This window comes from Pelophylax lessonae (assembly GCF_965119305.1).
Source record: "Pelophylax lessonae genome assembly, chromosome: 2".
Classification (NCBI taxonomy): Eukaryota; Metazoa; Chordata; class Amphibia; order Anura; family Ranidae; genus Pelophylax; species Pelophylax lessonae.
The window spans coordinates 450,424,028-450,437,154 of record NC_138769.1 but is presented as its reverse complement, the minus strand read 5'-3'; the positions used below and the strand labels follow the sequence as shown (position 1 = coordinate 450,437,154).

General features: G+C 44.0%; 1 protein-coding gene across 1 annotated transcript in view; it reads left to right on the top strand.

Moving 5' to 3' along the window:
• CDC16 (cell division cycle 16) overlaps positions 1-13,127 on the top strand; it is an 83,509-nt gene that overhangs the window by 37,150 nt on the left and 33,232 nt on the right. Inside the window, exons 8-10 of the mRNA XM_082246005.1 lie at positions 7,016-7,149; positions 10,855-10,934; positions 11,032-11,081. Coding sequence (XP_082102131.1) covers positions 7,016-7,149; positions 10,855-10,934; positions 11,032-11,081 — 264 coding nt within the window. The remainder of the gene's footprint in view (positions 1-7,015; positions 7,150-10,854; positions 10,935-11,031; positions 11,082-13,127) is intronic.

Sequence of the window (13,127 nt, the reverse complement as noted above, 5' to 3'; positions counted from 1 at the left end):
CTGAAGAATGATGTAAAGGAGGTTGCTTAACCTAACAATGTCTTATGTTTGTAGTCAGTCTTACAATACAAATAAAAGTTTATTTGCTGGGTTTTTCCCCAAACAGACTTACTGCTTTTTTTCTACACCAGCTATAATTTAAGAATAAATGTTTTAGAATCCCATTTATTTGTTTTGTTGTAGCCAGAGAAAAAGTAAATTTTTACAAATATAAACTCTCCCCTATTTTATTTACTTGCCATTCATAGAGACTAAAGGCACGTATACATTATAAGAAAATAGGGAGAGAATCTTTCGTCCAAAAAACTTTCGTATGGTTTTCGTACACCACTTTCTACAGCTGATTCTGACCTGAACGAAAATTTCCAAAGGGACAAGCTCCAAAATGTTTTCCGTACGGAAACAGAACAAACAATTTTCGCTTAATGTGTACCGTTTGTGTACAATTTTCGTACGAGAAAAATCAGAAAAGAGAGACTGCAAATGATTAGAAACAATAAACAACAAAAAAAAGCCTTTGTCATACGAGAATTTTCGCATGAATCTTCTTTCATTCGTTCCGATTTGCTGTGAAAAAACGTGGTAAATCAGATCGATCATTTGCCCAATTTTCTTATAGTATAGTATATGCCTATTGGGCAGTCCCAGGGGGTATACTCCCACTCTCCGCTATAGGCAGGTCCTGGCATTTTTTTTCCTTGGCCTAATTTGCAGCGTTCCTCTTGGCCGACAGCCCCCCTATTCTGATGGAGCGGTATGGTAAGTAGCTGCTCCCCTCTAACCCTGGAGGTTTTTGGGTGGACGTGGGCCCCTCTCTGGGAAGGTCGGACCCCTTGGTTCCTCTCCTTACCATGTAGCGTCCCCCCCCCCCCGCTTCTCTGTGTTCCTCTCCAGACTTGTTATCCCCATCTGCCCACAGCCACCCCCTCCCTCCCATGGGGTGTCCATACCTTTTAGGTGGGTCTGGGGTGTTGGGCCGGCAATGGGGGTGCGGTGTGGGGAAGCGCGCTGCCGGCGATCGGACGAGGGGAGGGGGCTGTACCTGGTGGGGGCTCCTGCCAGGGCCCTCCTTCCTACTGGGATCATTTTCGGTGCTCCTTGGTTCCCCTGGAAGCAGCTTGGTGCCGCCATCATCTTGGGGCCCTTTGTGTTGTGGATTGGGAGCCATGTTTGTGGGGTTTTCTCTCCCTCTCTCTGCTATAGCAGTGGTAGTGGTAGTGCTCTGTGCTGGACCCTGTAGTACTCTGGCAGTGTTATACACTTTGTTTTTTTCGTGTGTGGCCTCCTCTTCTCTAATGGAGTCCCTGGAGCACATTTCCCCACCTGATCCTCTCTCGGAGGCTGCCTGGCCCTCCGGATCCCACCAATCCCTGACTGCACTGATGGCGGTCCTGGAGTCCTTAGTGTCCAAGGTGGATTTGGTCCTGGGAAAACGGGCTATCAAAAAGCGCCCCCCGCCTTCACCTGCTTCATCTGTCTCATTAGATCCTGAATCTGATTCGGCTGCCTTCTGGGTCTGCATCCACGCACCCTGTGTGCTCAGATAGTGAGAATGATTCCTCTGCTCCTCTAGCCACACTTGAAAAGGTGCTGGTGGGTGTGCTCATTGTGTCAGTGCGTGAAACTTTAAAGATGGAGGATACGGCTGATGCTGCGTCGAAGGCGCCGGTCCCTTTTGGCACCCACAGGCCCTCCAAGGCGGCGAGGGTGTTTCCTTATCCCGCTTACTTTGATAATTTTGTCACTAAACAGTGGGGTTGTCCAAAACGCACTTTTGCAGTTCCTTAGCGTTTTGCGATGCATTATCCTTCTGAGGATTACTTGCTTAAAAAGTGGACGGTCCCACCTGTAGTGGACTCGCCGGTTTCCAGGTTAAAAAAAGCCACCTTAATTCTTGTTGAGGAGTCCCCGGCTGATAGGAGGTTGGAGACTCAGAAACCGCCATATGTTTAACTGTGGCTGGTTCAGCACTTAAGCGCAGGATTTATTATTTCCCTGGTGTCGCAAACTCTGACCGGGACCTGGAGGGGTAACAGCTTCCCCCTGCCTTTGCGGAGCTGGCGGATCAATTGGTCCAGGGGCTACAGTTTGTGATGCCTCTTTGGATGTGGCTCCCTTGATTTCCTGACAGTCTGCCTCAGCAGTGGTCCTTTGGCATATTATCTGGCTGAAATGCAGGTCTGCGGATCAGGATTCTAAGAAGGCCTTATCTGATCTCCCATTTGTAGGGGAATCCCCTGTTTGGAGCTTCCTTGGATGACCTCTTTAGGGCCTCACGGGGGGGGGGGGTGAGAGTACTGCTCTTCTGCAGGCTTCCAAGGGCAAGGAGCCCCGTCGGGGGGCCATTTTTCTTGGCACATAAGAGGCCTTTACGTCTCTCAGGGTCCCAAGACAAGGGATCTAAGCCCTTCAGAGCCTCCACCAGAGGTTTCAGGAGGACCTGGTCTGGCAAGTCACGAACTGGCTTTTCCAGACCTGCGGACAGGGCTTTCTCTGCATGAAGGGAGGCCCTCACCCGTATCTGGGGTCGGAGGACATCTTTGTTGGTTTTCGGATCCGTGGACCTCCCTGGTAAGACAAGTGGGTCTACAAAGTCATTCGGTCCGGCTACAAGATCGAGTTTCAGGCTTATCCTACGGAAAGGTTCTTCCCTTCCAACCTGCGATTGTCCCCAGATCGCTTACGGGGTCTCTTTGGGGCGGTGCAAGACTTGTTACTTCAAGGAGTGATTGTCCCAGTTCCAACTTCAGAATGTTTTCAGGGGTTTTACTCAAACCTGTTTACAGTTCCCAGGAAGGAAGGCCAAGTGCGTCCAATTCTGGACCTCAAGAGGCTAAACTGCTTTGTGCGGGTACAGAAGTTCCACATGGAGTCCATTCGCACGGTAGTGGCGTCCCTTCCTCGGGGGGATTTTCTCACTTCTATCGACATCAAGGACGCCTACCTTCACGTTCCAATGTGTGCCGGTCACCAGCACTTCCTCCGCTTTACCGTAGGCGAGGAGCATTATCAATTTGTGCCGTTGCCCTTTGGTCTTTCCTCTGCTCCTCAACTCTTCACGAAAGTGTTGGCCCCGGTACTAGCATTGCTGCGTCAGCTTGTGATGGCGGTGCTGGGGTCCCTGGAGGATTTTTTCCTGCTAGCGGAGTCTCTCACTGCTCTGATGGACAACTTGGAGATTACTCTGTGTACTCTGACGGAGTTCGGTTGGATTCTGAACATTCAGAAGTCTGCTTTGGTTTTGTCCACGAGACTGGACTATCTGGGTTTGACTCTGGGCTCGGCCTCAGCCAGAATGTTTCTTCCTCTGGAAAAACTCCAGAAATTGCAATCCAGCTTCTGTTGTCCAGCAGATGGTTATCCCTCCGGGCTTGCATGTGGGTGCTGGGCCTGATGGTGTCTACCTTTTTGAGGCAGTTCCGTTTGCACAGTTCCACGCAAGATCTCTGCAAAGAGAGATCCTGGTGAAACGGGACAAGAATCCTCAGTCTCTAGACAATCTGATCCCGTTGAGCCGGGGAACGAGCGGGTCCCTGATCTGGTGGCTTAGTTCTCCGGCATTTCGACAGGGAAAATATTTTCTCCCCCTGTACTGGATGATTTTCACCACGGATGCCAGCTTGTCCGGGTTGGAAGGTGTCCTCGGCACAGATTGTGCTCAGGGGGTCTGGATTCTTCCAGAGTCCAGACTGCCGATCAATGTACTGGAACTTCGAGCGATCAGACTTTGTGTGGATCATTGGACAGTTCGCCTTCAGGGGTGTTTGGTAGGCATTTAATCGGACAATGCCACGGCCGTGGCCTATTTCAATCATCAAGGGGGCACAAGAAGTGCCCTGGCAGCTCGGGAGGTGGCCGTCATTCTAAGGTGGGCAGAACAAACTGTTCCAGCCCTCTCTGCTGTACACATTCCAGGGATGGAGAATTGGCAAGCAGGTCATCTCAGTTTACAGGCGTTGCACCAGGGGAAATGTTCACTTCATCTGGAGGGGTTTTATCTTTCTCCTTGGAGCCAGTATCATCTGATATACGCTTTCACCCCTCTCAAACTTCTGCCAAGACTCCTGCGCAGGATTGAGGTAGAAGGGATTCCGGTCATTCTAGTGGCTCCAGAATGGCCTCGCCGGTCTTGGTATGCCAATCTGGTATGGCTGGTCACCGATGCTCCTTGGGGACTTCCTCTCAGGGAATATCTGCTGTCCCAAGGGTCAATCTGCCATCCTGCTTTACAGTCACTGGCTTTAACGGCTTGGCTGTTGAAAGCCAGGTGCTGAATGATAGAGGTTTGTCTGAATCAATGTTCCTACACTGTTAAAGGCTAGAAAATCTACTTCTAGGAAGATCTACCATTGTACTTGGAAGACGTACATTTTGTGGTGTAAGTCTCTTGGAGTTCACCCTCACTCCTTTTCGGTGGCTCCGATATTGGCTTTCCTCCAGTGCGGTCTCCATTGCCGCAGTGGGACCTCAATTTGGTGCTGTGTGTTCTTCAGAAGCCTCCCTTCAAAAGTCTTCAGGAGGTTCCCCTGCTTACGTTGTCCTAGAAGGTGGCCTTTTTGGTGGCTATTACTTCTGCGCGCAGGGTTTCTGAGCTGACGGCATTGTCTTGTCGTTCACCTTACCTGGTGGTTCACAGAGATAAGGTGATTCTTCATCCCTGTCCGTCGTTCTTTCCAAAGTTCGTCTCTGATTTCCATTTGGATGAAGACATTTTGTTGCCTTCCCTATGTCCCAGGCCTAAACATCCTAAGGAATTTGCCTTGGGCAATCAGGGTGTACCTGTCAAATAAGGAGTCTGTGCGGAAGTCAGACTCACTATTTGTACTCGGGGATGGACCTCGAAAAGGGTTGGCGGCTTCTGCTGCGACCATTTCCAGATGGATCAGACAGACTGTGATTCAGGCCTATTCAATTAAGGGTCAGGTTCCTCCTTTCTCTGTTAAAGCGCAATCTACTCGGGCGATTAGTGCCTCCTGGCTGGGCCTTTCGTCATCAGGCGTCAGTGCTGCAGGTTTGTAAGGCAGCCACCTGGTCGCCTGTAAACACTTTCACAAAGTTTTATAAGGTGGATGTGTTGGAATCTGCAGATGCTTCTTTTGGCCGCAATGTTTTGCAGGCTGCTGTTTAGAGGACCTGATCCTCTTTGACGGTGCATTGTTTTTTTTTTTCAGGTGAGCTCCAGTTGTTTATGGTTGAGCTCCATGTTACCTGGTTGGCTACGGTTTATCCTTGAGAATTTGTTCTTGTTGTTCCCACCCCTCATGTTTGACACTGCTTTGGGACGTCCCAACGGTCAAGAAGATAAGGGGCTGTGCCCATCAATGAACGAAAGAGAAAATGGGATTTTTGACTTACCATAAAATCCATTTCTCTGATGTTCATTGATGGACACAGCACCCACCTCTCTGTGGAATTGTATTTCTTCCGTCACTGCTTGTATAAAAACTGAATGCCTATAGCTGAGAGTGGCAGTATACCCCCTGGGACTGCCCCATAGACGTAGTCAAGCTTTTTCCTGCCTAGTGTCCTACTCCTGTAGAGGGCAGCATAACCCAGCGGTCAAGAAGATAAGGAGCTGTGTCCGTCAATGAACCTCAAGAGAAATCGATTTTACGGTAAGTCACAAATCCCATTTTTTTGCTATACGGCACTGCATTATAATTGTGCAGTCCTGCGACACTTTATCCAAATAAAATATTTGATCACCGCTGCATTTTTTTTTTTTTTTTTGTGCTATAAACAAAAAACACAGACCATTTAAAAAAAATAAAAAACCCTGTGTTTTTTGTTTTCCGCTTTAAGGCTCGGTTCACATATATGCGATGCGGGAAGGCTGCGAATTCGCAGCCTTTTCCCGCATCGCACAAGCACCCCCGGCAGTTCACACTGCCATATGCGATACGCTGGGGGTGTCAATGTAATCTTAACGACACCCCCAGTTTGATCGCATATCGCAGTGCGATCGTGCAGTTCGCACAGGATCGGATCGCACAAGTGTGAACCGCTGTGCGATCCGATCCTGATGCGGCAGCAAAAATGCCTCCTGTGCGTGTTTGCTGCGGGTGCGATGCGAATTTAGCCATACAAACTGTATGGCTAAACTCGCACCGCACAGCTGATCGCATGTCATGTCGGAGCAGTGCGCTCCGACATGACATGCGAACCCCGCACACGCAGTAGTGTGAACCGGGGCTAAAACATCCAATAAAAACATTTTAAAGAAATGTAATGTCTTCATAAATGTATGCCAATATGTATTTGGCTACTTTTTTGGTAACAAAAATCACAATAAGCGTATATTGATTGGTTTATGCAAACGGTATAGCGTCTGCAAACTATGGGATATATATATATATATATATATATATATATATATATATATATATATATGCAATTTTTTTTTCTTTTTATACTAGTAATGGCGATTTATCAGTGACTTGTAGTGGGACTGCGATATTTTGGTGGACACTGACACTTTGCTCCCGGGAACCAGTGACACTATTACAGTAATCAGTGTTAAAAAATATGCATTGTCGTTGCACTAATGACACTGGCTGGGAAGGGATTAAACTTCTCTAGGGCAATGAAAGGGTCAACCGTGTGCTTGGCCATTGTTTTTGTGTAAACCGTGTGGTGCTTTCACTGGGGGGGAAGAAATGGAACACAATCCATTCCTCCCCCCCCCCCCCCTTCCCTGTCAGAATGGCAATCTGCTTTGTTTACATGGGCAGATTCCTGTTCTGTGTGTATTACCAATGATCGGTGGGTGTCAGAGGACATTGAGTGCCCAGCGCTCGCAGATCAGCTTCTGTACATCTTAATGGATGCAGAGGTACCTTTTTTTGTGAAACAATGGGTCAAGAAGTTGTAACAAATAGCAATGCAGAATACCTTAACAAAATGTTTTATCATAGGTTTGTTTGCTGCATTAAAGAACACAAGAAAACCTATGGAATTGTTGTCATTGCTTTTACCTCTCTGCTGAAGTAACTTTAACTATGGTGGTGTTTTTCAGTACAACAAACCTAGTGAAACCATAATTCCAGAATCTATAGATGGTCTTCAGGAAAACTTAGATGTAGTGGTCTCCTTGGCAGAAAGACATTACTACAATTGTGACTTCAAGATGTGTTATAAACTCACATCTGCGTAAGTAAAGGTGTTTCACTACTCCAATGTCTTTTGTTGTATTTCCAAAAAATTGTACTGTGCTAAATTCTGTTCAGTAAGGATAGGGGATTATTCACCTGCCTATACCGATAGGATGTGGTGAATAAACGAAACTAAATCAAATCAATGTGGTGAAATAATAAATTAATAATGTATATAATTTACTTAGCCCCTTATAAATGTTTTTACGTGTTTTTGAATATACTAACATAAATACAATTAATCACACCTGTGAACTGAGAAAAAACATCAGACAAAGTTGACTTGGGACATGATCATGGCTTTGATTATTTTTTTGTAATTCTTTATTTAGAGCTTCTCATTATAGAAAAAATATAGAAACATCTGTTCCGTGCTCTTACCCGAGCCCATTACAAAAACAATTGTAACAGTAAGCTGAAGTGATAGTTGTTTTAAAGTACAGGTCTTCGAGTCATTCAGTCAGAAGATATTTTGCTATATATTGACGCATCAAAATACTCCCATGTTTTGAAAGAAAACAGAGTGAAGGGACAAATGAACCCAAGGTTACCAGTAACCTAGTAATATGTAACTTTCAGAGTCATAATCACTTAGTGTGCTTGCATAGAGAATAGGGAAAAATGTTCGAAATTGAAAAGCAAGGGGGGTTAATGAAGGTGTGTAGGGAAAAATAGGTGGGATCGAGGATATGGGAACCCCCTTCCGGACTCCCTGTGCATACAGAGAGTCCGGGAGTCTCCTCGAACGCAGGGCATTACTTGTAGATGTGGATCAGTGGTATTGAAATATTACCAAGGCCAGGGTTGCCCGTCGTCCGTAAATTTACGAACAGTTTGTTAAAATCAGTGATTTTTACAACTGTCTGTAAATATCAAGGGCTGATAAATTGTCAAACTGTGTTGCCTTTTTAAACCAAGCAAATTACTTGTTATGGGTATTGTCAGTGTTTCCATATTTTGTTTATACTGTTTAAATATTGGTTGTGTTCGCTTTTAATAGGAGTTCTGTCATTTTTCAGGTTGCAGGTAAAAAAAGAGCTCCGTCAGTAAAGTTTCCATGTTTTGTCAGTAAAAAATGCTGCAGGAGCTTGGCAAAACTGGCCAGGGCCTCCAGGTCTCCCTGAATTTTTTTTGGAGTTGTGGAGGGTAGAAGTGAGGTTAGCTGGTATTATTTTGTCACAATTTCCTCTCTACAGATTTTTGGACCTGTTAACGCCAATAACTGAAATGAGGGAAAAAAAGTCTCTGGTATCTGTTGATGATTAAAGCCATCTTTCTTGCAGTGAGACTGGAGGTGGAGGTGTATACTGTAGGCAGTCTCTGACTTTGTGGACACTAGGGCTGCAACTAACGATTATTTTCATAATCGGTTAGTTGGCCGATTATGGTTTTGATTATTCAGATTATAAACAGAAAAAAAGAGGAATATTTCTGCGCTAAAAAATGAGCAAAATAAGTGACAGTGAATAAAAAAAGCAGCTGGCACAAAATCAACTAACAGTGATCCATAAATACAATATTTCCAAAAAGTGCAGCGCTAAGCATAAATGAAAAAAATCAATATTTTGGTGATACAGTGGAAAAACCACAAAGACGTAAAAAGGGTAGTGTCCAAAGCAATGGTTACAGTCCCAGAAATTAGTGCAAATAAGATAAAATAAATCCACATGCAGGATGTTGACAAAAAACTTCTTCCAGGGACACCAGGGAAAAGTGTAAGATGGGGACACCTCTGTGCACAAGTAAGGCAAGCAGCTTACCAAAACTCCGTGGCTACTCAATTGAATGAGACAGCCTCTCCCAGCAAGATGTTATACCAATGTGGTCAGTAGATGTCAAGTTCAGGCACTCCTTAGTTACTCCGTCATGTATACATGAATATACAAAAAGAAATAGAAGCCCATAGCGTAATCCCGTAATGTATAAAGGCAAAATTTATTTAAAAGATCTACTCACAGTATGAAGGCATAAAACAATAGGGTGTTCGTGGATCAAATCGCGGCGTCCCGCAGGTAACCAAAAGCAGCATAGAACGATGAAACAGCCGGCTCTGTATGGGGGCGTGTGGACGTTACGTCTGGAGTCGCCAACGTTTCGTCATCAAAAAACGTCGTCTGGGCCCAGACGTCGTCTTTTGATGACGAAACGTTGGCGACTCCAGACGTAACGTCCACACGCCCCCTTACAGAGCCGGCTGTTTCATCGTTCTATGCTGCTTTCGGATACCTGCGGGACGCCGGGATTTGATCCACGAACACCCTATTGTTTTATGCCTGTTATATGCCTTCATACTGTGAGTAGATCTTTTAAATAAATTTTGCCTTTATACATTACGGGATTACGCTATAGGCTTCTATTTCTTTTTGTATATTCATGTATACATGACGGAGTAACTAAGGAGTGCCTGAACTTGACATCTACTGACCACATTGGTATAACAACTTGCTGGGAGAGGCTGTCTCATTCAATTGAGTAGCCACAGAGTTTTGGTAAGCTGCTTGCCTTACTTGTGCACAGAGGTGTCCCCATCTTACACTTTTCCCTGGTGTCACCGGAAGAAGTTTTTTGTCAACATCCTGCATGTGGATTTATTTTATCTTATTCAGATTATAACCTTAAAAAAAGTGTGGTAAAGAAAAAAAATAAAAAAATAAAGACTGTTTTCAGACAGAACTGTAATATATTATGTATGACAGACTTCTTGTCATAGGTAGGTGGCTTAATAAAAGCTACCTGCGCCTGCTGTCTGTTATGCTGGCCATGCAAAACAATGTCTTCCTTCAAAAAAATAATTTAACTTTAAGAACATTTGTTTCGATTTTCTAAACGTTAGTGGGGTCAAATTGACATTTGCAGTGATGGGAAAATTCAAAGGAGCAGTCAAAGGAATTTTCAGACAGAGTATGGTATTTTCGTTCAGAATTTACATTCATTTTAAAACTGAATGTTAAAAGCAAGTGAAATTTTCAAACAACATTCTTTCATTCAGCGAATGTACAAATATTTTTCATATGAATATTTTCGTCCGAAAATCGATACGTGTATGGCCAGCATAAGGCTCAGTTCATACATATGCAGTTTGCTTTTGATCCATTTCTGCAGTGCTTTTTTGCTGTGCGTTTTGTGTTTTTGCACGTGCAATTTTGCTGCGACTTGTGTTTTGCATTCTTTATGCTTTTTTTTTGGGCCAATTTGTTGTTGGGTAAATTAAAAAACGCAAATCGTGGCAAAAACGCATTACATGAAAATAGTTCCTGATCCTTTCCAAATATGCAGCGGCTGAAAAAAGCATAGATGTTAACGTGTACCATAGGAAACTATGTTAAATGAACTGTAGTGCTTTTCTGCAAAAGCCACCAAAATATGCATAGGTGTGAACCAGGCCTAAACGTTTAGTAGCAGAAGCATGCTTTTTTTGTACTAAAAAAAAAAAAAAAGAGCAGATAATCGCTACTATAAGGGGTTAATTTATACTGTGACAGTAATAATATATATTACTTGTATCTAGATATATATCTATATCCAGAAGTAGGATATATGGGCATTTTAACTAGGAGTCAGACATGAAGCTATATGAAGGGTGGAAGGGAGATCCAAATCTTTTATATTAAAGTAGTACTAAAAGCTAAGACTTTTTTTTTCATGGATATGGAAAAGGTTTTGGAGATGATACTTATTGAGAGTGATTTTTCTGCATTTTCAGGGTTATGGAAAAAGATCCCTTTCATGCAAATTGTTTACCTGTACATATAGGCACTCTTGTAGAGCTGAACAAAGCAAATGGTAAGTTCTCAGCTGACATTCTATATGTGTATCGCTTTTGCATAGTTATTTTTTTATACCTTTTATATTCAAAAAAACACTTTTTTTGTCTTTACAGAGCTCTTCTACCTTTCACATAAACTAGTTGATTTATATCCAAATAATCCTGTAAGTATTCATGTGTTTTTCCTTTTTTATACATTGTGTATATTGTGCTGCCATAAACACATCAGCATGCTGTTAAATTGGAAGTAAAGTTCCACACATTACTTTTACCCATAGGTAAGCCTATGATGAGGCTTACCTATAGGTACTGTAAATATCTCCTAAACAGGCACCATTTAGGAGATATTTACATTATGGCTGTGCTGTTCCTTCTGAGCCCTGTGCCGTATGGGAGTGGGAATTAGGCCATAGCTGTTTCGGCCCGTCACAGAGCCGGAGTCCGCTAACCCAGAAGCAAGACAGTTGAAGATGGGAGCTCGGTGCGGGAGGGCTTTGTTTTAAGGCAAGATTAACATATACTAGCACATTATGCCTTTACCTTGCAGGGTGTCAAAAAAAAAAAAAAAGTCCAGCAGTTTACAACCACTTTAAGTTTGGTACATGTTTTATTTTATTTGATTTGTAGTGGGCAACTTTACCTTATCCTTCTATAGATTATAGTCAAACAATTTTCTGCTAGTGGCACCATGCTCTGGAATCAAAGGATCTTGATTTCTTTTTCCACAAATGATGGTGGCAAATTGATTTAATATAGGAAGCAAAATTTCAAATAGGATAACTATTGTAAGCTGCTGTTGACCCGCCAGCCTGGGTTTCAGTCCAGAGACCTGCTAGATTTCCACCCTTTATCCACTGTTTCTGTTGCCAACTTATGACTGTACACTTTGAGCGAGTTTATGGGTCTGTGTGTATATGGATGGGCTTTGATGAGCACAGGTAGTATGCTTTGGACATCAGTTTTAGAAGCTTCTGAGATCAGTCAGAATTTGTTTCAGGTACATTTGATGTGCTTAAAGCTGCTTTTGCATGTCTAAAGACTTGGGGAGAGAAGCAGTTCTGAAGTGAACAAAAGCCTGTCATAAAAAGTACAGTACCTCCTTTTGTTCTCCGTCTCCTCCAAATTCCTTTTTTTTTTTTTTTGCTGCTGTGATCGGACTTGCTGTTAGAGGGTAGCTCTCCATGGTTCCACTGTATGAAGGAACTTAGCCACCATCTCTTGCTTGCTCCTGAGATAGACTGCGGGATTTATAGTGTGCATAGAGCAATGAATGTGACTGCAACTAACGTGCACTGCTTTTTCCAAACAAGCTGAAGTGAGGGGGAATAGCAGAGGTTTTATACGGAGGCAAAAAACCCAGTAAGAAACTGTTTCATGAAAAATAGATTACATGGCCGTTAGGTTGCCAATGTGTGTGGATTATTTTTGGAGAATAAGGATATAACTTCGTGTCATTTTAAGAAAATGCTTAATGAGATTTTGGCATGGTTGTAAGTGGAAACATTCTGTTAAAGTGGAACTATCCACTGAGTATGAGGCATGGTAGCCTCCATTTAAATCTGCATAGTGCTGCATATGTGACCCATGACACCCACCATCTGAGGATTTGCAAGATCGGTTGAAAGCTGACATAAGCACACTGGCAACTGTGACCTTAACAATAGAGGCATGCCTTTTTAGGCACATGTACTGTTAGGCAGAATGTGAATTAAAACACAGCAAGAAACAACACCTGAAGATTTAATAAAAGTTCTTGAACATTTCTAACTTGAGCCTAATTTTTTTTGGAGGAAACAGTTCAATCGTTGAGTTTAAGTGGTAGTAAAGCATAACATTAAAGCGGAGTTCCACCCAAAAGTGGAAGCTCTGCTTATCTGCCTCCTCCCCCCCCCCCCCCCCTCCGGCGCCACATTTGGCAGATTTAGAGGGAAAGCGGGTACCTGTTTTTGACAGGTACCTGTCCCCACTTCCCAAAGACCTCGCCGCGGCGAGATCACTCAGAAGTTCGGCCCCCCTTCTCCTTCCCCCACTGCCTAGCCATTTAGAAAGCGCAGCGCGCTGGTCGCATGTGCAGCAGGGAACCAGCTGTCAAGCCACAAGGCCTCACTGCCAGTTTCCCTTACAGGCAATAGCGGCAGCAGTGGCCGAGAGCTGATGGAAACATCAGCTGGGGTGCCGACATCCCTGGATTACAGGACGGGTAAGTGTCC